Below are 25,424 nucleotides of genomic sequence, written 5' to 3' on the forward strand. Positions count from 1 at the left end.
GAATGTTTACAACTTCATTAGAGGGAGTTCCCTTTGGAAGCAAATACATGTACATGATGTCTCCCAGAGGTCGAGAGTGCACCTACAGTACAGTGCAGTATGGATAGGTTGGATGTGCAGCATCATTGCAAGGGGAGCAGGCGATGAAAACCAGGAATACATGATTTATACATTAAAAAAGGTTTCAGGGATCAAATAAAGAACACAAATTATTTTTTTGCAATCTCAAACAGTATTGTTTACGAACACTTTAAAGGGACAGGAAACCTCAAAATGTACTTTCATGGTTTGGATAGAACAGACAATTTTAAACAACTTTCCAATTTACTTCTATTATCAAATTTGCTTCATTCTCCTGTTATCCTTTGCTGAAGGAACAAAATTGCACTACTGGCAGCTTGCTGAACACATCTAGCTAGCCAATCACTAGAGACAAATTTGTGCAAGCTCCAATCAGCAGCTAGCTCCCACTTGTGTAGGATATGTGCGTATTATTTTTCAACAAGAGATACCAAAAGATTGAAGCACATTTGAAAATATAAATGAATACCTGTCCTAAAATGACATGCTCTATCTGAATCATGAAAGTTTAATTTTGACTTTCCTATCCCTATAAGTACAGAATTTGAGCTCCAGCTCCTATGCAAGGTAGTGCAACACGCACAATATTCCGAGGTACTTTACAACAAAATGCAAGTAAAATAAATTACATTGCAATCCTGTTATATTTCCATTATCTGAATAATAGGTCCATTATAGTACAGAAATGCCATACTTGAATTTGTTAGAGCACTAAAGAGCCTGTAAGTATAGGTGTTTAACTGCAGCAAAAGGGTAAACACATAGTAAAAGGAACATGAATACCCAAATTGATTCTTTTCAATTTACTTTATCATTTGTTTCATTCTCTTGGTATTGTTTGTTGAAGGAAGAGCAATGCACTACTGGGAGCTAACTGAACACATCGATAAACCAGTGACAAGATGCATATATGTGCAACCACCAATCAACAGCTAGCCTCCAGCTCCTAAGCCTACCTAGGTATTCTTTTCAACAAAGGATTCCAAGAGAACTAAGCAAATTAGATAATAGAAGTGAATAGAAAAGTGTTTTTAAAATTGTATGGTCTATCTAAATCATAAAGGAAAGATTTGGGGTTTCATATGCTTTAAAAGTAAATTTTTGTTTAGGGGGCACACAGATGCGTCGTGCGACTGCTGTTGCTGATTGGGTCAATAGCCACTTCCATCCTGGATTAGCATCTCTCAAGCAGTACTGTAACTATGTGCTTAACCCATTTGCAGGGGATAAAGAAATAAACTTGAGGGGTCACTAGTGCTAAAATGACATACTCTAATGAATTAGAGCATGTAATGTTTGCACTATAATTCCCCTTAAATTGACCGATATTCATTACCAGGCTGCTAGTTATAAACTATAGAAATGTAGTATCTTGAAATCAGACAATTAATTGATTTAGGCAAAGCTCCACACAGCCTAGAAACAAGGGAACCAGAATTCACATTGTCATATGGATAGGAGAAAATAATTCACTTTATAGTCTTGGTATTTTTCAGTATATATAGAAGTCTATAAAATGGTTACCTTCAGCCCAATCAGAGAAAGCAGCAGGCTTTGGAAGCCTTTCCCGTTGTCGTACATGAGGTTGCTGTAACAGTTCTCCATCGGCTTGCTCACTAATTCTTGTACCTAGAAATACATTTATAAAATATTGTGATGCAACACTGACTCCATTTATGTAGAATAAAAAGTGCTTCACTGTATTCAAAGGTCCGGCTTCTATCAACAAAGGTTTATACACATACATAGTATAAATGGTTAATTTGCCTATAATGTCATAGCAGGTTTTTCATCGCTAAATTTTCAGTCACTCAATGGTTCTGTTCTGATCCCAAGTATTTCTAGATGTTATAGATATTTGTTATGTTGTGAAAATGTCTGAGTTTCCTATCTCTTTAAAGCGACACGCAAGTCAAAATTAAACTTTAATTATTCAGATAGGGCATGCAATTTCAAACAACTTTCCAATTTACTTCCATTAAAAAAAGTGCTCAGTCTTTTTATATTTACACTTTTTTGAGTCACCAGCTCTTACTGAGTATGTGCAAGAATTCCCAGAATAAGCGTATTTGCATTTGTGATTGGCTGATGGCTGTCACATTGTACGTGTATGCATTTGTGATTGGCTGATGGCTGTCATATGGTACAGGGTGAGTGGAATTAGACATAACTTTTAAAATTGTCAGAAAAAAAACTATTCATTTGAAGTTCAGACTAAGTGCTATTGCATTGTCTTGTTATCTTGCATTTGTTGATTATGCAAATCTACTGTGTTGACTGGTCCTTTAAATATAATATATGTATAACATACATATATTTTAGTAAAGGAACATAAAATTAAACTTGCGGGATTCAGATAGAGCAGGACATTTTAAACAACTTTCCTATTTACTTCTTGCACATCCTTCTTTTGACATACCTAGGTAGGCTTAGGAGCAGCAATGCACTACTGGGAGCTAGCTAAATACAACTTGTGATCCAATGGCATTGCTGCTACTAAACCTACCTAGGTATGTCAAAAGAAACATAAATTATGCTTACCTGATAATTTAATTTCCATTGTGGGGAGTAGAGTCCACTGCTTCATTCATCACTTGTGGGAATTAAGGACCTGGCCACCAGGAGGAGGCAAAGACACCCCAACCAAAGGCTTAAATACCTCCCCCACTTCCCTCAACCCCCAGTCATTTTGCCAAGGGAACAAGGAATGGCCAGGCCTTACAAATCTGTTCCATAGAAGCCTCATTCTTAAAGGCCCAAGAAGAGGTCACCACTCTAGTCGAATGAGATGTAATCCTCTGAGGAGGCTTGTGTCCCGCTGTCTCATAAGCCAGACGGATCATATTCCTCAACCAAAAGGATAGAGAAGCCGCAGAGGCCCTCTGCCCCCTGCACCTTCCAGAATACACAACGAATAAGGATGATGTCTGTCTGAACTCCTTCATGGCTTGAAGATAAAACTTCCCGAACCACATCCAGATTATGAAGTAACCTCTCCTTTGAAGAGGATGGGTTAGGACACAATGAAGGAACCAATATTTCTTGGTTAATGTTACGACTCGACACTACCTTGGGAAGAAATCCCAAACCGGTTCACAAAACGGCTTTGTCAGCATGAAAAACCAAGTAAGGAGGCTCATATTGTAAGGCCGCCAACTCAGAGACTCTGTGTGCCGAAGCAATAGCCAATAACAACAGGACCTTCGATAAGAGAATCCTAATGTCCAGAGCATGTATAGGCTCAAACGGAGCCCTCTGCAAGACCTTAAGCACCAAGTTTAAGCTCAAGGGAGGAGCTGGATTCCTGAAAACCGGTCTATTCCTAACCAGAGCCTGAACAAAGAACTGAATATCAGGAAGCTCCGCGAGCTTCTTGTGCAACAGTACTGATAAAGCCGAGATCTGTCCCCTTAGGGAACTGGCGGCAAGACCCTTATCCAGACCATCCTGGAGAAAAGCCAAAATCCTGGATACCTTGACCTTGTTCCAAGGGTATCCTTGTTCCTCACACCAGGACAAGTAGGTCCTCCACACTTTGTGGTAGATGTGTCTAGTGACCGGCTTCCTGGCAAGGACGAGAGTGTCGATCATTCTCTTGGCTAAGACTAGGCATTCAATCTCCACGCAGTCAGCCTCAGAGAATCGAGATTTTGATGTAAAAAAAAGGACCTTGAACTAGCAGGTCCTTGTGACAAGGTAACCTCCATGGCGGATAAGACGACATCGCCACTAAATCCGCAAACCACGTCCTCCGCGGCCACGATGGAGCAATCCAGAATAGCCGAAGCTTGCTCCTGCTTGATGCGGGCCACTACTCGAGGTAGAAGAGGCAACGGTGGAAATATGTAGATTAGGATGAAGTCGCCAAGGCATCTATCGTTTGGGGATCACTGGATCGCGACCCGTATCTGGGTAGCTTGCAATTGAGTCTGGACGCCATGAAATCTATTTCCGGCGTCCCCCATCTGCTGCAGATCTCCGCAAACATCTCGGGGTGGAGAGACCATTCCCCTGGAGGAAACATCTGTCTGCTCAGAAAATCCGCTTCCCAGTTATCCACACCCGGAATGTGGATCGCTGAGAGCGAACAATTGTGAGTCTCCGCCCATTCCAGAATCCGAGATACTTCCCTCATTGCTAGGGAGCTTCTCGCCCCCCCTGGTGGTTTATATAAGCCACCGAGGTGATGTTGTCCAATTTGAATCTGATGAATTGGGATGACCCCAGAGGGGCCAAGCCTTCAGAGCATTGAAAATCACTCAAAGTGGCAGAATGTTTATAGGTAGGCTCGATTCCTCTCGGGTCCATCTGCCTTGTGCCTTTCTAGCCCCCCAAACGGATCCCCAACCTGATAGACTCGCATCCATGGTTACAATCTCCCAGGATGGTCTCAGCAAAGAAGTCCCCTGGGACAACTGGCCTGGTGGGGACCACCAAAACAGGGACTCCCTCACCGGTCTGTCCAGAGATATCTGTTGGGACAAATCTGAATGATCGCCGTTCCATTGTCTCAACATGCACAGCTGCAGATGTCTGAGATGAAACCTGACGAATGGAATGACAGCTATGCTAGATACCATGAGCATGATTACCTCCATACATCTGGCCACAGATGTCCTGGAGGATGTCTGCAGGGCCAGACAGTTGGACACCAGCTTGCAACATCTCTGGTCTGTCAGGAATATCTTCATCGCAGAAGAATCTATTATCGTACCCAGGAACTCCACCCTGTTGCTGGGGACCAATGAACTCTTCCCTTTGTTTATCTTCCACCCATGGAATCGAAGAAGAAGTAGGTGAGCTCTCGAATGATCCTCCGCCAGACTGTAGGATGAAGCCTGGACCAGAATATCGTCCAGATATGGAGCCACTGCAATTCCTCTGGTTCTCGCTACTGCGAGAAGAGCTCCCAGAACCTTTGTAAAGACTCTTGGGGCTGTCGCCAGACCAAACGGAAGGGCCACAAACTGGAAGTGCTGGTCCAGGAAAGCGAACCAAAGAAATTTGAAATGATCCTTGTGGATTGGAACATAAAGGTAAGCATCCTTCAGGTCTATAGTCGTCATGAATTGCCCCTCTTGAACCAGGGGCAGAATTGACCTGATTGTCTCCATCTTGAATGATGGGACTGACAAAAACTTGTTTCGGGCCTTTAGATCCAGAATTGGACAAAACGTACCCCTCTTCTTTGGGACCACGAAAAGGTTTGAATAATACCCCAGACCTCTTTATGCATGAGGAACTGGGACGATTACCCCGAGAGATGAGAGATCCCTCACACATCCCAGGAAGGCTTCTCTATTTTCTGGCTTTGAAGAGATGTTTGACAGGAGGAACCTGCCTCTGGGCGGATTTGAAACCTATACTGTACCTCTGGGCGACGACCTTCAGGACCCAAGGGTCTGTAACGTCTCCCCTCCAGGCCCCTGCAAAAAGAGATAGTCTACCCCCTACCTGGTCCAAGGACGGGTCGGCGGGCTTCTTGTGCTGCTTGGACTTATTCCAAGAGTTTGCTGGCTTCCAAGATCCCTTGGATTGCTCAGATTTTGCAGAAGGCTGCTGGCGCTGAGACTTCTCTGCACGAAAAGGACGAAAAGTAAATCCCTTAGGTTTGGCTTTCTTTTCCTGAGGTAAGAAGGCGCCCTTGCCAGCCGTGACTGTAGATATAATAGAATCCAGGCCCGGGCCAAATAAAACCTTCCCCTTGAATGGAAGGGAAAGCAAACGAGACTTAGATGTGATGTCTGCAGACCACGATTTAAGCCACAGAGCCCTGCGAGCTAAAACTGAAAATCCTGATGTCTTAGCATTCAGTCGAATAATCTGCATGTTAGCATCACAAATGAACGAATGCGCTACCCTTAAGGCTTTGATTCGATCCAAAATCTCCTTGAGGGGGGTCTCCACCTCGACCATTGCTGCTAGTGCGTCACACCAATAGGTAGCCGCGACAGCCACCGCCGGTTGGAAAATGAACCCAGTTAGTTGGAACATCCTCCGCAACATGGACTCCATCTTTTTATCCATAGGTTCCTTAAAAGAGGAGCTATCCTCAAGCGGAATGGTCATTCCCTTAGCGAGCGTGGAGATAGCACTTAGGGACGGTTTCCCACAGTTCAAGCTGCGAATCCGGAACAGGGAAAAGCTTCTTAAAAGAAGCCGAGGGAGAAAAGGGCAAACCTAATTTCTCCCATTCATTTTTAATAATGTTCGCCATTTTGATAGGAACCGGGAAGGCCTGGGGCACTACCCTGTCCCGTAAACCCTATCCAATTAAGGGATTGAAGGTTCCTCCGGTAGCTTCCTTCTGCAGAAAATGCAAATGCTCTATCTTAAAGGGACAGTCAAGTCCAAAAAAAAACTTTCATGTTTCAAATAGGGCATAAAATTTTAAACAACTTTCCAATTTACTTTTATCACTAATTTTGCTTTGTTCTCTTGGTATTCTTAGTTGAAAGCTAAACCTAGGAGGTTCATATGCTAATTTCTTAGACCTTGAAGGCCGCCTCTAATCTAAATGCATTTTGATAGTTTTTCACCACGTGTTTCATATAGATAACAATGAGCTCATGCACGTGAATTTACCATGGAGACAGCTCTGATTGGCTAAAAAGTCTGTCAAAAGAACTGAAATAAGGGGGCAGTCTGCTGAGGCTTAGATACAAGGTAATTACATAGGTAAATGTGTATAATTATAACTGTGTTGGTTATGCAAAACTGGGGAATTGGTAATTAAGGGATTATCTATCTTTTAAAACAACAAAAATTCTGGTGTTGACTGTCCCTTTAAATTTGAAATCTGGTTCCTCCGCGGACGGAGGCCTAGAAGTAGCCGATTCCGACTCAGAAGCGACATTCTCCAATAAGTCAGAATTGTCCTCCTCCGTGGATAATCTGTCCAAGATATCCAGCGGAGTCAAAGACCCCTGAGACAGATAGCTGTGCCGTACCTTCCGCTTGCAAGAACGAGGCATCGCATTTATGGCCGCAGAGACCGCCGTCTGCAATTGATTGGCGAAATCTGAAGGCCAAAGGGCCCCTCCCACAGGAAGGTTAGTAGTGCCCTGGGGAACTGCTTGTGTAATCAGAGATGCTTGTAGGGAATGCACCTCGTGGGACGGAGAACCCTCAGAGGTGGACGGCTCAGTTGTACTAAATACTCTTTTTGGAAGTAGTAATATTGTCATAACCTGTGGAACAGAGCTGTAAAGGTGGTTCCACCGGAACCTCCTCACAGTATACACAATTAGTAGGTTTAGATAAATAAGGAGTATCCTCCAACATATCAGAGTCCTCCATAGCTTGTGGCTTTATTACGGACTTGATTATTGATTAAATAGCACCTTTATATCCCAATGGCCGGGGCACTCACCACATCCTATGACCCGGACTACAAGAAACAGCTTCCGTTTTCTCCGAACATAGGTCTAGAAAGAGGAAGTTACATGGAGTGCCATGCAGGACCGCCCCTGCACTGAGTGAGAGACGCGCCAAAAAAGCCTGCCTCAATCTCTCTCTAACTGTTCCACACTGACAGAGCCTCATCTCACACAAGTGCAGCAAAAAACCCCCACAATAAACATAATTATGTATATTAAAATCCCCCCTGTTCCATAACCCCCATCCGAGGGTATTACCCTAGATTCTATACAGATAAAAGGAGTCACACTGTGACCCTGTCTTCTTGCGTTATCACATATAAATATAATGAAACGATCTTACCAGAATCAATGCTGTGGAACAGGAACACGGCCCTTCAAGTGTGACAGGTTAGTAGCGTTGCTGTTGACATGGACTTGAGAGAATAAAAGCAGGCAGCGAAACTCGTCAACGCTGATTGCTTAAGGAGCTGTTAATATGAGTCGGGATGGTTTCGCAGGAGAACTCCCCCTGCATCTCCGGACCCTAACTTTCACCCATGCTCTCACTGAGAGGCTCACAGGACTACTTAAAACTCCAGTCCCATTGCGAAGAGTACTACCCTCCATAAGAGACTACTCCGAATCTTCCGACACTTCTCTGCCAACCTCCTGTGACGAAAGGCAAAGAATGACTGGGGGATGAGGGAAGTGGGGGAGGTATTTAAGCCTTTGGCTGGGGTGTCTTTGCCTCTTCCTGGTGGCCAGGTTCTTAATTCCCACAAGTGATGAATGAAGCAGTGGACTCTCCTCCCCTTTAGATGGAAATGAGGTGCAATTGATAATAGAAGTAAATAGGAAAGTTGTTTAAAATTGCATGCTCTATCTGAATCATAAAAGTTTATTACTTTACTGTCCCTTTAAACCCTTGAGTGCTAATGACATCTCTGAGCCATCGCAAATTGTCCCAGTCAGGTGCTGACGACGGCTCAGAGCCGTCGCTAGCACTCACCTACCTTGAGGGCAATTGGTGGGCTCTTACTGACTCCCACCCCGGCGATCTGGCCTGTATAGTGACAGGCATCGCCGGGGCTTCACATTTTGCGCGGCGACGTCACCGCACAACTTTATTTAAAATTTACAATGTACAATACAGGGAAATGGGGGCATGCAGCTTAGAAAAAAAATTAAAAAGTAAAAAATAAATATATTTAAAAAATAAATAAAAAAGCTCAAATACATCTTAGCACCCAGGTGGGAAATGGCTTAGCACTCAAAGGGTTAAAGGTTAAAATTAAATAATATTGTTGAATTAAAGGGACACTGAACCCAAATTTTTTCTCTTTCGTGATTCAGATAGATCATGCAATTTTAAGCAACTTTCTAATTTACTCCTATTATCAAATTTTCTCCTGGTATCTTCATTTGAAATGCAAGAATGTAAGTTTAGATGCCGGCCCATTTTTGGTGAACAACCTGGGTTGTTCTTGCTAATTGGTGGATAAATTCACCCACCAATAAACAAGTGCTGTCCAGGGTCTGAACCAAATATTGTCTGGCTCCTTAGCTTAGATGCCTTCTTTTTCAAATAAAGATAATAAGAGAACAAAGAAAAATTGATAATAGGAGTAAATTAGAAAGTTGCTTAAAATTGCAAGCTCTATCTGAATCACAAAATAAATAAAATTGGGTTCAGTGTCCCTTTAACATTTTTAAAAAAAATATATTTGGAAATATATCTAAATGTATTGGGGTCAGCTCTCATTTTTTGTTTAAAAAATAAATGATAGAATACCAGGCACATATTGTATAAAATTTGTATCAGAAATCTTCCCTGTATGGACACTATATCTACATCTGTCTGGTGCACATTCATTTTTCTATTTTGTATGCCTTTATTGTTTTTAAATAATATGGACCACTAGGTGGTGATTATTATGGTTACCATTTTGTGTGTGTATTTTGTATTGTTATGATATTTCCCCACTAGGTTGCGTTGCACTGTTGTATAACACTATTTAAAGGGATACTGAACCCAATTTTTTTCTTTCATGATTCAGATTTAGCATGCAATTTCAGCAACTTTCTAATTTACTCCTATTATCAATTTTTCTTTGTTGTCTTGCTATCTTTATTCGAAAAAGCAGGAATGTAAGCTTACGAGCCTGGCCAATCTTTGGTTCCGCACCTGGGTTATGCTTGCTGATTGGTGGATAAATGCAGGCACCAATGAGCAAGCAATATCCAGGGTGCTGAACCATAAATGGGCGGCTCCTAAGCTTACATTCCTGCCTTTTCAAATAAATATACAAAGAGAACGCAGAAAAATTCATAATAGGAGTAAATTAGAAAGTTGCTTAAATTGTATGCTCTATCTGAATCATAATAGAAATGTTTTTGGTTCGGTATCCCTTTAAGTTGTGGACAGTTGTACACCTGTTAGACTGTTGAAACAAAAAAAGCAGAAGTTTGTCCTGGCAGATAAACCCTTATCTATACCATCCTGCAATAACTGAAGAATCCTAGGAATTCTAAAAGAATGCCAGGAAAAATTATGGTCAATACACCAAGAAATATAAGTTTTCCAAACTTTGTGATAAATTTTCTTAGAAACAGGTTTACGAGCCTGAATCAAAGTGTTAATCACAGAATCAAATTGTTAATCACAGAATCTAAGATCTGGATGGAAAAAAGGACCTTGAGATAAAAGGTCTGGTCAAAGAGGAAAAGGCCATGGCGGGCAATGGGCCGTTCAAACCAGATCTGCATACCAAATCCTGTGGGGCCACTCTGGGGCAATCAGGATTACAAATGACTGTTACAATTTTATCTTGGAAATTATTCTGGAAAGCAGGATAAAAAGAGGAAACAGATAAGCAGGCTGGAAGGGCCAAAGAACTTGTAGAGGATCTACTACCTCTGCCTGAGGAAGATTGGTCTGAGTGTTCCTACTTTAGTACAATGAAGACATTTGAATAAAATACCGTCACCTGGAACAATGACTCCCATATTTTCCAGATCTGATACAGATTGAAGAAAAACTTGAGCTTATATTGGATGTTTCGGAATATGGGTCAGAAAAAACCTTCCTGTGGGAGGCCTTGTTCTGAATCCAATTCGATATCCCTGAGAAATAATGTTCTGTTTGTTCTAATTTGTATTGGGTCTCCAGACTGAGCCAGAGGGGCTGTGTTTAGCTGAGGAGTCAGTTTTCCGTTTTCTATTCTGACGAAAGGAACAAAGATGATTTAGAAAAGCTCCTTTACCTCTAGTAATAGTTGAAATAATAGAATCCAGCTCAGACCCAAACAGTTTCTTTCCTTGGAAGGAAAGAGAAAGTAATTTAAATGTAGGCACCATATCAGCATTTCAGGATTTAAGCCACAGGGTCCTCCTGGTCAGAATAGCTAGACATGCCTTTGATATTGATGTTCATTATATCAAATACTGCATCACAAATAATATTATTTGAACTTTGAAGAAAATTCATCAGATAAAAACTTTCAGGGTCAGTAGAAAATTGCTGTGCAAGACTGACTAACCAGTAAGTAGAAGCAGCAACCTTGTCAGCAAAAGATATAGCTAGTCTGAGTATATGTACAGGATGTTAAAATGTCCTTCTTAGAAAAGATTTGTTTCCTGTCTAAACGGTCTTTAAGAGAAGTACTGTCTTTTAAAAGGAATAGTAGTACGTTTAGTAAATGGTCCCATCCACTTTGGGAACCGTTTCCCATAACTCTAAATTATCAGTAGGTAGAGGATATAGTTTTTTTAAACCATGTAGAAGGGCTAAAAGATACACCTAGTTTAGACCATTCCTTAGCAATGATATCAGAGACAGTATCAGGTATAGGGGAAATTTCAGGGAGATTAACAACAGTTTTAAATACTGAATTTAAAAGATTACAAGGTCTAACGTCAGAAAGTTTAGAATATTCAACCTATAAAGTGACCAAGACCTCCTTTAAAAGGGAACAAATGTGATCAATTTTAAATAAAAAGGAGGAATTATCAGGTTCCACATCAGATGAGGAAGCCTCACTCTCAGAGGAAACCTCATCCTTCAAACATACTTCAGTAATCTTAGGATCAGGACATACATTACTTGTAGAAGGTAAAATTTGAACTGATCTTTTTTGCTTTCATGAAGGCTGTAGAGCAAACAATGCTTTCATTATAGTGATAGTTCTGAAAAAAATAGGGAAGAGCCCCCACTGTCTAACACTGAACCAAATGTATTCAAATTTATACAAATGAACATGGTAGCCTTCTTGCCCTGCCTCCACCCGGCCCCCCAACGTCAAGGGCCAGACCACACACTCCATGGCCTTCACAGTGACAGACCCCCAACAGGGCCCCTCACATTCTAGAGCCCCCCGAGCAACTAACCCCACATCCAGGCACAAGGCCCCCACTTTGGGGCCAGGGTCCCCACTAAACCCACACTTAACTGCTTAGTAACTGATAGGGCAGCTGTCAACCCCAGCTCAAGCAGCACACCAGGAGCCACAGAGATGCCATTTGTGGGACCCCCAACATGCTAGGCCCTCGGTCCAGGTCCTATTTGCCTGACTGATCAGTCCACCCCTGTGCTGGAGGTACTCCATCTGCATCTAACTGTAATGAACAGACAGTAGGTTCGTTATTACTCATAGAAACATTAGATTGATCAATATGCAATAACAAATCTAAACATGAGCCACATAAATGAGCTTCAGTTGTTTTACAATAAGCACACTTAATATTGGTAGAAAGGTGTTCAAGAGACAGATTGGTGCTGCTCCATTATAGCAAAAAAAACAAAAAGTGATGCAATAAGCACTATATATTAACCCCTTTAGGCAAGCTCTTTGAGGAAAGGAAATAATATGCCCCCTTTATATAGCGTTGCATGAACATTTAAGCGCTAAGCATGTGCAGCCTAGGTAAGCATCAACTGTCAGCGCCCGCAGAATATAGTTTACCTTTTTATAGTAAAAAACAACACTCCATTTTCCAATGTGCGCACATACGAGGGACAGCACTATTCCAACATGCATATGATAACGTGCGGACAAGTGCTAACCCAACGTGCGTAAACTAATGCGCCGATCTGCGCTATTCCGACGGATCAACAAACCTGTATCTATGAGGCTATGATTAGTCGTGCCCTAACCCGACGTCCGTTGTACTAGGGCGCGCTTACCCGATGAGCGTATTTAATCATCGGGGCCCAGCACACGCAAATTAAAAAGAGCAAAAAAAATTGCGCACAAAAAGCAAGGGTAATAGTGAGTATCTGTCCCAGGGCCATATATAGACAAATACATATTTAGATAAACTTTTAAAACATTTTAAAAGCAACCACAAACATAGCTGTGAGTGTCTATAATAAAATTATAAAACATACATACTTACCCATAGATACTCGTCCACTATCAATCAAGTAGCAGACAGCCAAACCAGTACTGAAACATATCAGCAGAGGTAATGGAATAGGAGTATAACGTTGATCTGTAAAGGGAGGTAGAAGACGAGTCCCTGCGACCGAATTTACAGAGAGCCTATGAAGGATTTCCCATGAGGCGAAGCCATTGTATCACAAGCCAATACTCCAAATGCATCCCTCTAACAATCATTGTACTCTGAGGAGAACCAGGCTTCAATATGCTCTGAAGCACCTTTCACTGAAGAAATCAAGCAAATCATCATGCTTCAACCACCTCCAATGGAGGCAAAGTATAAAAGGGGGTATGTGTGAGGTGAGAGGGGTATTATAGGCTTTCTTGGGTCTGTCTTTAGACCAAAAACAAATCAAGCTCAGGCACATATTGTTAGTTTATTGCTGTAGTGCAAATGTAATTTTTTAATACATGCTATTTACAGTATACTTAATAATACACTAAAATTAAATTAAACTTTTATGATTCAGATAGCGCAGCATCCAGTTTTAAGAGATTTTCCAGTTTACTTCCATTATCTAATTGTGCAGTCTTTTTAAATGCACACTTTCGGACGCAGCAGCTATTACTGAGCATGTGCACTAGCTGACGGCTGTCACATGATACAGGGGGTGGCAAATTGTAGTACATTTTGAAATTTGTCCGAAAAAAATCTGCTGCTCATTAGAAATTCAAAGTACGTGCTATTGTCTTTTTAGTATACACTTGATTATGAAACTTACCATTTGCTTGTCTTTTTCCTGTATAATAAGGATACTTTCACCAGCACTGTCAATACCAGCTCGGCCTGCTCTTCCAATCATTTGCTTATACTGGGCTCGTTTAAGGAAATCTCTGGCAACGTAAGGAGCTCGTAAAATAACTCTATAAAAGAAGAAACAATACAGAGGAACATGCTATTACAGGAAATGGGTTTTCAAGTTAAACTAAACCAACATAATTGTATTTGTTCTAAAACGATGATTTTCTCAGAACGAAATTAGTGGTATTCAGCCTTTTAATATCAGAGACTGACTGGATAATATACTCATTTGTCTCTCATTCTTTATGCTTAGATTCTCTCATTCTTCAATATCATTACTGTCCTATATTCCTCACCAAGCTTTCCCTATCCGCTGCTGCACCTCAATATTTAGCACATTTCTTTCTTATGGCTGAGTGCTTTGAGGGTTATTGTAGTCAACTTTTTTTTTCTTTCATTTGATTTCTTGCTTTTTTAAAACCCTATATGCCGGTTGTGAATAAATCATTGTGGAACTGTCATACTTTTCAGTGTGTGTCCTCCTCTACCAGTAAATAAGAGGCAGTTGCTATTCTTATCAGCCAATAAGGATTAATGAGAAGTACAAAACAAAACTGCTTTTACTTAAAGGGACAGATAGAGACAAAATATAATAATATGTACTTTACCTGCACATATATACTGCAGTGCCTCGCCATTAACCCTTTATTTTTAGTTTCTGAATTGTAAAGCTCTAACTCCCCCCACACAATTCCTTTTATGGCTGTATCTATGTTTATTGATGCTTTGGTAGAATGCAAAATTGAACAGGTATTATCTGCTGGAGCATGCCTAGAAACTGTGAACTCTCTCTCTCTATATATATATATATATATATATGTGTGTGTGTGTGTGTGTGTCGGTGCACGCATGTATGCATATTGTTGAGTAGTGATCTCCAACAACACTGCTTTTGTTTTATATATTTTACAAATTCAGAAAAAATAATGAAAGTGCAGAAAATACTTCAAATCCACATTGTTCTAAATATATAAGTATATATAAGCTCTCATTATTTATAATACCATGCATTAATACTATAAGATTGGGAACATAAGGAACTGGGGGTGGACATGTTCCCAGAAATCACCACTAGTTTTGCACCATTCCCTGGGGAAATTTAAAATTGCCAATGAACTCTTTTGTGTTATTCCACCACATTCTCGCACTACCAACTGAACAAGAACAAGGGTTGTCAACCACCCTTATCTAAACAGCCTGGTGCAGAGTTTAGGAAGCAGCGGTCTTATAACCCCCACTTATTAAATTGTGGTTGGAGGGCTTGTGTGTGCAAGAATTTGCCACAAAGCGCTCCAAAGCTACAAATGCAGCTTTATAAAACAGTCCCTTAACGTAATGTCACATTTTATTGTCATAGTGTCATGTGATTTGTTTCGGACCTTCTGGCTGGAAGGTTGACTCCAGCGGCAAGAGTAGAAGTGCATGTAAGCAGACACAGTACTCCTGCTGAATAAGCTTCTTCTATCAGTTTTCTCTCATCGCTGGTCAACCCACTGTGATGATAAGCAATGCCGAAGGGAACGGTGCGTTTTAAAATAGAGCAAAGGGTTCCATTCCCTGTGTTCTTCAGATCTTCAATCAGATTCTTCTTCTCTGCTTCTCTGTGACTTAAATAGGATCTGACAACAGCAAAACAAAAAAACACATTTACCAACACAAACAAGCAATGACTGTTAATCCAATGACCAAAAAATGAACAATAAAAAAAAATACAATAGAAAGAAAAATAAAAACCAGTAATGCAAATGAACAATGGTAATAAATGAGGAAAGTTCCTGTGTAGAAAAATCTTTTAAACTCAAAACCACACTTCAGGACAGGCTTAGCACAACTCAAAACTCTGAATGAAAGCCATGGAACAGCAGGAGGCTCCTCATACTGTATCACACAAGATATCAGAATACGGGTATAAAGAAAAACAAATAAATAACTCGCATTTGGTGAAGCACAACCAGAGCTAATCATGCAGACCAGAAACTCTGAGCAACCCGGAAAGCTCGCTTCCTGCTACAGGAACCAATAGAATCCAACCGTATAAGGGCACACACAGATTATCCAGACATAAGTGTAGGATCACACAGGAGCTCAATAAAATATGTTTTATTAAAAGCAATGCGTTTCTTGGCTAATACAACAGGGCTTATAATTCATTAAAAGGGACATGAAACCCAAAAATTGTCTTTGATGATTCGGATAGATTATACATTTTTAAACAACTTTCCAATTTATTGCTATTATCAATTTTGATTCATTCTCTTGGTATATTTTATTCAAAGAAGCAACTATGCACTTTTGGGAGCTAGCTGCAAGTTCAGCCACCAATCAAAAGCTGGCTCCAAGCTCCTGATACTATCTAGATATGCTTTTCAACAAAGGATACCAAGAGAATGAAGCAAATTAGATAATAGAAGTCAATTGCAAAGTTGGTTAAAATTGTATTTTCTATCCGAAACATGAAAGAAAAATGTTGGGTTTCATGTCTCTTTAAAATCACCTGCTCCTCTGATATACTGTCCCATATTTACAAATATTCAGTAGCAACCTGACCTACAATTATGACAATTTTAACCCCAGAATACAATATAAAAACCAAGACGCACCATTCACCCACCTATAGCATATACAAATATTTTAATAAAACGCGCCAACAGTGATATCATATACACAAACTGTATACAGAATAAAAGCTACATCATGTCACAAACCGCTACATAAAAGAAAAAAAGTTTTGACTAAAAATGAATGAACATATGACTAGGTTTGCCTTTCAACCCACAATACTAAGAGAACAGTGGTGAATTGAAAAGTCTTATAAAATGACGACCTGCTCTTTCTGAAGCATGACAATTTAATTTTAACTTCCATACCCTTTTTTTAAAATATAAGGTACAGAAATGTTGGCTTTTTTCACACCAAAAAGTGTTAGTATTTACAGACTATTTGTTCTCTATCAAATGATAGAGTCTATGAGGCCTATTTATCATATGTCTGTCGGACCTGATCCGACAGTGCGGATCAGGTCCAACAGACATCGCTGAAGGCGGAGAGAAATACGATCTCGTATTCAGCATTGCACCAGCAGCACTTGTGAGCTGCTGGTGCAACGCCGCCCCCTGTAGACTCGCGGCGCCAGCAGGGGGGTGTCAATCAACCCGATCATACTCGATCGGGTTGATTTCCGGCGATTCCTGTCCGCCTCATCAGAGCAGGCGGACAGGGTTAAGGAGCAGCGGTGTTCAGACTGCTGCTTCATAACTGGTGTTTCTGGCGAGTCTTCAGGCTCACCAGAAACACGAGGTATCAAGCTCCATACGGAGCTTGATAGATAGGCCCCATAATCCCTAATAATAATACTTTAAAATGGACGGTCTACTTGAAAATTGCTATTGTTTAAAAAGATAATCACTTTATTACCCAATCCTCAGTTTTGCATAACCAACACAAACCTTTTACCTCTGTGATTACCTTGTATCTACGCTTCTGCAGACTGCCCCTTTGTCTCAGTGCTTTTTACAATCTTGCATTTTAGCCAATTAGTGCTGGTTCTTGCATAACCATTATCATTCTCCACTAGAATGAGAACAATATTATCTATATGTCACACATGAACTAGTACTGTCTGGTTGTGGTGCAAGATTGAGATAAGTGGCCTGCAGGGGCTTAGAAACAGGTTATAAAGTATATTAATATAATCATGTTGGTTGTGCAAAGCTGGGTAAAGGGTAGTAAAGGCGTTATCTATCTTTTTAAACAACAAAAAAGTCCTTTTAGGATTATTAGCTGTTTTGCTTGCCTTTTTATATATCTTATTATACATTAAACATACAGTATACACCAATTTCATATAACTGTATGTAATAGACACTACTATAAAGAATAAGATGCACAGATACTGATATAAAAATCCAGTATAAAACTGTTTAAAAACGTACTTAGAAGCTCTCAGTTTAGCTCTGTTGAAAAGGTAGCTGGAAAGCCCACTGCAAGTGAGAAATAAGACCCTCCCCCTTCTTTTGCATATGAAAAGACCCTTTACACAAACAGGAGCAAGCTGGAGTAGGTAGCTGAGGGTATTCTCATAAAACTTTGGGGCTTGGTTAGGAGTCGGAAAATCAGAGCAATGTTATTTAAAAATAAGCAAAACTATACATTTTTTTTTTTTTATTAAACTTCATGGGCTATATAAATAGATCATCAGCAGAACATTTATGCAAAGAAAAAATGAGTGTATAATGTCCCTTTAAAGGAAAAAGTAAATGTGCCCCTGTTGAGTTTGTTACATATGAAGTATAAATATTTATAAATTAAAACATATAAAAGTTTGTTAGAATTCCACAGCTTGACTAAAATATTATGCAATCAGAAGAGCATCTTTATTTTAAGATATGTTGGTTATGAAATATATTAAACAGGAATTAAAAAAGTCTTACTTGTTCAAACATTTACATATCATTTCTGCTACATTTTCACAGTTCTTCTTTGTAGGACAGAAGACAAGACACGAATGATTTGGAATTACTTCTGTCACCAAAGCAATAATATGATCAGGATCAATTCTCAGCATGTTACTAGAATACTGAAATAAATAGAACAAGAAAAGCTGAAAATCATACAATGCCAGATAAAAAATAAAGCATATTTAAATGGGAATTAAAGTATTTTCATCCTTTTTACATCGAAGAGAGAATATTTTTAACATTTATTTTTTAAAGGGCGGGGGAGAACAGTTTATGTGTTTAGTAAAACTTGTATTTTGTATTGCTTGTGGTGGTCCTTATCAGCCAGCAAAAAATGATCAATTGCGTAGAAACACTCAAACTAGTTTCAATGTCAAATTTGTCAGCTTCAATATTATTTTCTTTTAAAAACAATTCTTGTAAAGAAAATAACTCATTGTGTAGTTCATTTAACTAACCTAAAGTCAGGAGACTTGCCTTTAATACAGAAAAATGGATACATTGTTTCCAATGCAGCAAAAAGATTCTGAGTAAGATATGCAAATGAGGATCACGACTCACTTCTTTACTTCAGTCTGCTTTTATGCAGACTCCCTTTATGCCATAGCATCTCTGTATACACAACTTTTAAAGGGACACTGAACTCAAAAAAAATTCATTTGGGATTCAGATAGAGCATGCAATTTTAAGCAACCTTCTAATTTACTCCTATTATCAAATTTACTTCATTCTATTGGTATCTTTATTTGAAATGCAAGAATTTAAGTTTAGATGCCGGCCCATTTTTGGTGAACAACCTGGGTTGTTCTTGCTGATTGGTGGATACATTCATCCACCAATAAAAAAATGCTGTCCACAGTTCTAAACCAAAAAAAAGCTTAGATGCCTTCTTTTTCAAATAAAGCTAGCAAGAGAACACAGAAAAACTGCTAATAGGAGTAAATTAGAAAGTTGCTTAAAATTGCCTGCTCTATCTGAATCACCAAAGAAAAAAATTTGGGTTCAGTGTCCCTTTAAGCTTAGCTAAGGTTAGTACACTGATTCATCCGGAAATCAACTTCACCCAGCAGTGATTCAAACAACTCCCAGCTAATGAGTGGGATGATCTGAATCACTGTACTAACCCAGCAAAGCTTAAAAGCTGTGTCTACAAAGATGCTATGGTGTAAAGGAAGTCTACGTAAAAGCAGACTGAAGTAAAAATGTAAGTCATTGGAAACCTCATTTGCATCTCTTACCCAGAATCCTTTGCTGCATTGGAGACAATGTATCCAAAAGTTTTCTGTGAGAAAAGCAAGCCCCCTGAGTTGTTTAGATTTGTTAAATGAACTACACAATAAGTTGTTTTCTTTACATTTTGTGCTTAATGGAGGATTTTAAACTCACTTTTCACCTCCTTGGATTACCTGGGTAAAACTTACATTACCCCAGCGGCTGTGGGTAAAGCCCGGTGTAAGATCATAAATCGGGCTTTACCTGGGTAATCCTAGGATTACCCAAACGCTTTTGGATAAAGCTACCTCCTTAAAATTAATCACAGTGCTCCGCTAATCACAGTGCTCATAACAGCTACAGAACCTAATCTCTAACCACACATATATTACGGTGCACTGTTATGCCCCCATGTTCACTATTTTTTGCCTCTGTCTTGGGGGTTCAAGGGGGGCGCCCCACCGATCCTCTGGCATCCACCCCAAGCGATCCTTGGGGAACTCCCCAGGCGGAAGCAAAAAAAGATAGTGAAGATGGGGGAATTACAGTGCATTGTATATATGTTTAATGCGGTGACTCAATGCAGCAGTGATGAGCAAAATGGCTGCAGATAGTGATGTTCGTGCGGTTTTCCAACAACATTAATAGCTTTAACCAGAAGAGTTTGGGTAATCCTAGGATTACTCGGGTAAAGCCTGATGTATGATCTTACAGTTACTGACTTTACCCGTAACATACATATATATATATATATATATATATATATATAATATATACATACACACAAATATATTAGGGATGTGCATTCAGATCCTTCACGAGGATCCAAATGCGGGAGTAAGCAGCGGCTCATGCCCTTCGGATATTTTCGTAGGCGGATTAATTCTTGTGAAAGATCCCCAATCTAAGATCTAAATTTTAACAAATCTTAGTGTGGGGATCTTTTACATGAATCAATCTGGCTAGGAAAGCATCTGGAGGGCAAAAGCTGCTGCCTATTTCCACTTTCGGATCCTGACGAAGGATCCAAATGCACATCCCTAATACACACACACACATTTTTTATATATACTGTATATATATATGAACTTTTTTGGGGGCTATCATGCATTGATATTTCCCTTTGAATTGAACTTGAGACCATTTGATAAAGATGCCTGTAGGCATTGAGACGTCATGGACTACTCATTTTCTTATGTGATTTTTTAATAAAAGCTAAGTTTTTTTATTTTTTGTACTAAATCCAGAGAGTGCTTTCTTTATTGGAGACTATATATATATACACACATATATACATACAAATTTTCCTTCATTCTGGTTATATAAAGTAACTATATAATTTGCTTAGGACTTTGTTAAAAGGGCAAGGAAGTAAAAATGTAGTACTTATTCAGACAGAGCATGCTATAATAATAATAAAAAAAATAATACACCTTTCTAATTTACTTATTTCTCTTGGTTTCCCTTGTTCAAACTTAGCTTAATTTCATACCTAGGTAGGCACCTGTCTTGAGGACCTTTTGGCAGTTGTGTTTAGAAAGTTTGTAACAATGTTAGACATTCTTTCCAACACTGTTGCCATATAGTGCCCAAGACAGAGGCATGCTCCTGAGCCTACCTAGGTTTTCTGACATCAAAAGGTGCAAAGTTTCTACAAAAAGGATACCAAGAGAAAGAAGTGAATTTGAAAATAGAATTATTTTTAATTGCACACACTATTTGAATGTTGAAAATTTAACTTTGATTTCAATGTCCCTTTAATAGAAGCAGCATTTATAATAATACTTTCTATGACTGTTTTGTTACTTTGTCTAATTTGCTTCATGCTTTAGATATCCTTTGTTGAAGAAATAGCAATGCAAATGGGTGAGCCAATCACACGAGGCATCTATGTGAAGCCACCAATCAGCAGATACTAAGCCTATTCAGATATACTTTTAAACAAAGGATATCAAGTGCTAATGACGGCTCTGAGCCATCAAAGAGTTTCCACACAAGAAGAAGGTGTATTTGAGAACAGTTTGTGCTGCTAAATTATTCAATGATTTCTACAAGCAAAAATGCTTTTGAACATACACTTTTAAACGCATGATATAAAATATGGTTGTTAATCCACAATACATATACTCATACCCTGTAGTTGAGAAGTCGGGAAAATGTAAAGTTATCCTCAGATTTGTTGTCAACTTCATAAATACTATCTCGAACTTTAACAAATTCTTTAAGTTCCACCTATATATACACAAAATAAGGAGTAAGAAAATAACACATACACCATATTTATATTTGCAAAAAAACATCAGATAGCATAGCAAGTAAAAATCTATACCATACATTAGTTAACTTTATGACCTATAACTGATATATGTATATACAAATATATTATATACTTACAGGGCAAGGCTAAGCACCAGATACATTGGAAATGTCAAGCTATGCCATTAGGTACTGATAACTTGTTTTCTTATGTAAGAAAAGAAAGACAGACTTTGAAAAAAAAGCTAGCTAAATACTGTAGTCAGAATTGCTTCTGAATGACTTTAGATTTAATCAGGTCTTTTTTTCTCCGATATCTGCTTCTTATTCTTGTTCCTAATGCCACCTTATTAAATCTGCTTGTACTTTATTCCTTTTCTTTTAGCCTTTTTTGTAAATATTTTTCAAGATGTATAAGCGATTATATTTTTCAACTAAACAGTACAGAATTTAATTACATGTAGTAAAACAAATTAGCAATATGCTTTATTTATTTTGCCCCACTTTTGCTGTAATTTAACTTTAAAAATTAAGATGTTTTTGAGAACCTGCTGTCTAACCCTGTCCCTAGTTGCCCTCAGCAGGGGGGAATCAGATTAGAATGTACACAACAATGATAGTTTTACTAACACAATGGCAGTAGCTACCCTCTACTCCAGTAGCAAGTCTGTATTGGCTCCTCCAAATAAGTGGAGGGTGGAGTTGACTGTTGAAAAACAATTGCAGCAAAAAAGGTATTAATGAAGCAAAAAAAAAAATAAACTCACCTAATATATCAATTTATTGCAAGATTGCAGAAGAATCTGGTAATAACAAATTGTTTCCCTTTGCTCCCTCTCTCATGTATCACCTAACATAGAACTACTGCAAGTCAATTTATCAGTATATTGGGGGGTGCCCTTTTTACAGAGATGATTTAAAGGGACAGTAAACAAACAATTTTAAAGTGAATTCAGCTTGATGGGACACTGTTATCTTTCAGACAGCTTTAATTTCTCTAATTTGTTTATATATAGACTCCAATGTTGCAAATCGCGCAGTACAGTCAATGAGAAGCTGCACGCTCAAGGGGAGTTGTCCAACTGTAAAGATGGGTCACATATGTATGTTACAGTTAGTCTATTCCAATAGTTCAGGCAATTTAGCTTCTCATTGGCTGTGCCAAATGATGATGCTTAGCTTGAATAAAAAAGGGTTTTGCAAAGGGGTGGCTGAGAGATATCATTACCATTAATAAATTAATAAAACAAAAGCTAGGGAAATGATAAAGGACAACACTAAACACTAAGTTGAATGAGCTTTTAAAATCAGAATAACCTGGGGGTGAGAATTATTTTCCTGACACTACCACAAAGCCCATATGTAGTTTCTGACTTGCAGAACATAAAATGTTAGCTTCTAACAAAATTGGATTTTGCAGATACCGCATTTCTCTTGTGATACATTTAATTCAGCTAGTGAATGTTTGTATTACAGCGCATGATACATTAATCTCTTTCTAAACACCCAAAATTCCATCATCTGCATTTCTGCGCCATTCAGAAGAAAATAAACCTGTTTTACTAAGTAGTTATCTGCAAGTATCATAATCATTATACACCCCAATCATCCCATCATCTGTCAGTCCTGCTGTCTGTCATCATACTACTTATATTTAGTTGTTTTTTTCTTCCCATCATCCCTCAGTCCTGCTGTCTGTCATCATACTACTTATATTTAGTTTGGGTTTTTTTGCAGCACATCTCAGATCAACAGCTATTCAGATCCCAAAACACTACTCAGAACCCATCTCCGCCACTCAAATCCTAAACTGAACTTTTCATACGCCACCCAGGCCTTTTTTTTTTTAGCTGGTCCAGAAGTCACTTGTACAAATGTAGGGAGATATACAATAATGATTTATGGATAAATCAAAATCACTTTTAAAATGTTACTTAAAGGGACACTGAACCCAAAAAAAATTATTTCGTGATTCAGATAGAGCATGCAATTTTAAGCAATTTTCTAATTTACTCCTATTATCAATTTTTCTTCATTCTCTTGCTATCTTTATTTGAAAAAAAAGGCATCCAAGTTTTTTTATTAATTCAGAACTCTGGACAACACTTTTTATTGGTGGATGAATTTATCCACCAATCAGCAAGAACAACCCAGGTTGTTCACCAAAATGGGCCGGCATCTAAACTTACATTCTTGCATTTCAAATAAAGATACCAAGAGAATAAAGAAAATTTGATAATAGGAGTAAATTAGAAAGTTGCTTAAATGTTCATGCTCTATCTGAATCACAAAAGAAAAAAATTTGGGTTCAGTGTCCCTTTAACATGACAAGATACTCACAGGTCTGAAGTTGTCCGTATAATATTCTGCTTTAAGAAACTGCTGCAGATCACCCACATTGTTTAAAGTTGCGCTCATTCCAATTATTTGTGTGGTTGCTGTTAAAAAATAATACAATAAATGAATCCATGTAGCTATGATTTTATATTCTGGACAACACTTAATGGAAAATATTCACATAATGAACCAAAATCATTTTATAGCAGCACATATTAAATTGACACACAATTCTTATTTTTTTTTTAGTTTGAAGTATCTAAACGAGGGCATTTTAAATTGTATGGCTCTTTTTCATTTCTTGCAAAGCCGATGTTCCTGTATTGAGAAAAAAAATGTATTGTATTAAAGGGTTATCAAATCAACCCTTTTCTTTCATAATTCTGATAGAGAAGTTTTAAACAAATTTTCAGTTTATTTCTATAATCATTTTTTTTTTAATATAATTATTTTACTGAGGTTCAAAGGTAATGATACAATATATATTTAAGGCCACAATATAAGGTTAACATAACTCTAAAATGGTACAGAAATCGCACAAAAAATAACAGTTTCATGGATACATATAAGAATATTCTGAATACATTTGTGACCCAAAAATTTGGAACCTCATTTTAGAATAAGGATCCTCCCCAAAGGTGTGTAAGGGCCACTCTTGGACCCTGTCACATGCATGACTATAAGGAGGGAGTATAGCATTTGTTAAGGCCACTTTTGGAACCAAAATTAGTTTCATACTCAATGTGTAAATGACAGAGTTATTAGTTTATAGATTGAGTCATTAAACATATAATAACAGAAATCATAGGGTATCTTAGACAAATAAAGTAGCATAAAATCTACTAAACTGGATATATTGGGAAATAACTTAGGGCACATTATTTGGGTCTATAACTTACATGTCTGCAATCTAAGGACAAGGGGGTAACCACAGATCAGAAGGGAATGTGAGGGTTATTACACTACAATGTATGATAAGGTGTCTGCACTCTAGATCAACTAATGGTCTATATCACAATTAGCAAGTGTAGTGTCAAGCAATAAGAGTGGTGAAGCAGTTTGGCAAATCCAAACTCAGTTATTAAGGGTGGTAAATACAATAATTAGTACTAAAATTTTCTTGAACATAAGCAATGTATAGGAGAGAGTGGTAAATGAAATAAACCCCACCTGGGTGCTTAATTAAAATGATATTGGGCATTTACTTGGAGTCAATGCTATTTAGGATGGCTTAGGTATTAGTAAGAAATGCTTGTGAACATAGAAGTAATAGGTTACATAATGCAAAGCAAACATAGATATATAGCCCAATCGATAAGAACAGTGCAAACCAGAAATCACAACTATAAACCAACATAGGTAACCGGCTCCCGGTCCCACTGTGCAATAGCTAAATAAGGCTGTGTCCTCAGATCTTAAAATCAGGGTTTGTCATTCTGTGGCATAGAAAACAGATAGGCAGGGTTCGAAGGAGAATATG

The 25,424-nt window shown here is 38.6% G+C and overlaps 1 protein-coding gene across 3 annotated transcripts in view; it reads right to left on the reverse strand.

Annotated features, from left to right (window-relative positions):
- Nucleotides 1–25,424, reverse strand: part of HELQ (helicase, POLQ like) — a 151,836-nt gene that overhangs the window by 98,454 nt on the left and 27,958 nt on the right. For all 3 annotated transcript variants that reach the window (XM_053703245.1, XM_053703244.1, XM_053703247.1), the window contains exons 7-12: nucleotides 23,948–24,045; nucleotides 21,485–21,583; nucleotides 18,113–18,258; nucleotides 15,062–15,301; nucleotides 13,603–13,744; nucleotides 1,606–1,710 (exon numbers count right to left, since the gene is read on the reverse strand). In XM_053703245.1, coding sequence (XP_053559220.1) covers nucleotides 1,606–1,710; nucleotides 13,603–13,744; nucleotides 15,062–15,301; nucleotides 18,113–18,258; nucleotides 21,485–21,583; nucleotides 23,948–24,045 — 830 coding nt within the window. The remainder of the gene's footprint in view (nucleotides 1–1,605; nucleotides 1,711–13,602; nucleotides 13,745–15,061; nucleotides 15,302–18,112; nucleotides 18,259–21,484; nucleotides 21,584–23,947; nucleotides 24,046–25,424) is intronic.

Source organism: Bombina bombina, chromosome 2 (genome assembly GCF_027579735.1).
Source record: "Bombina bombina isolate aBomBom1 chromosome 2, aBomBom1.pri, whole genome shotgun sequence".
Taxonomy (NCBI): domain Eukaryota; kingdom Metazoa; phylum Chordata; class Amphibia; order Anura; family Bombinatoridae; genus Bombina; species Bombina bombina.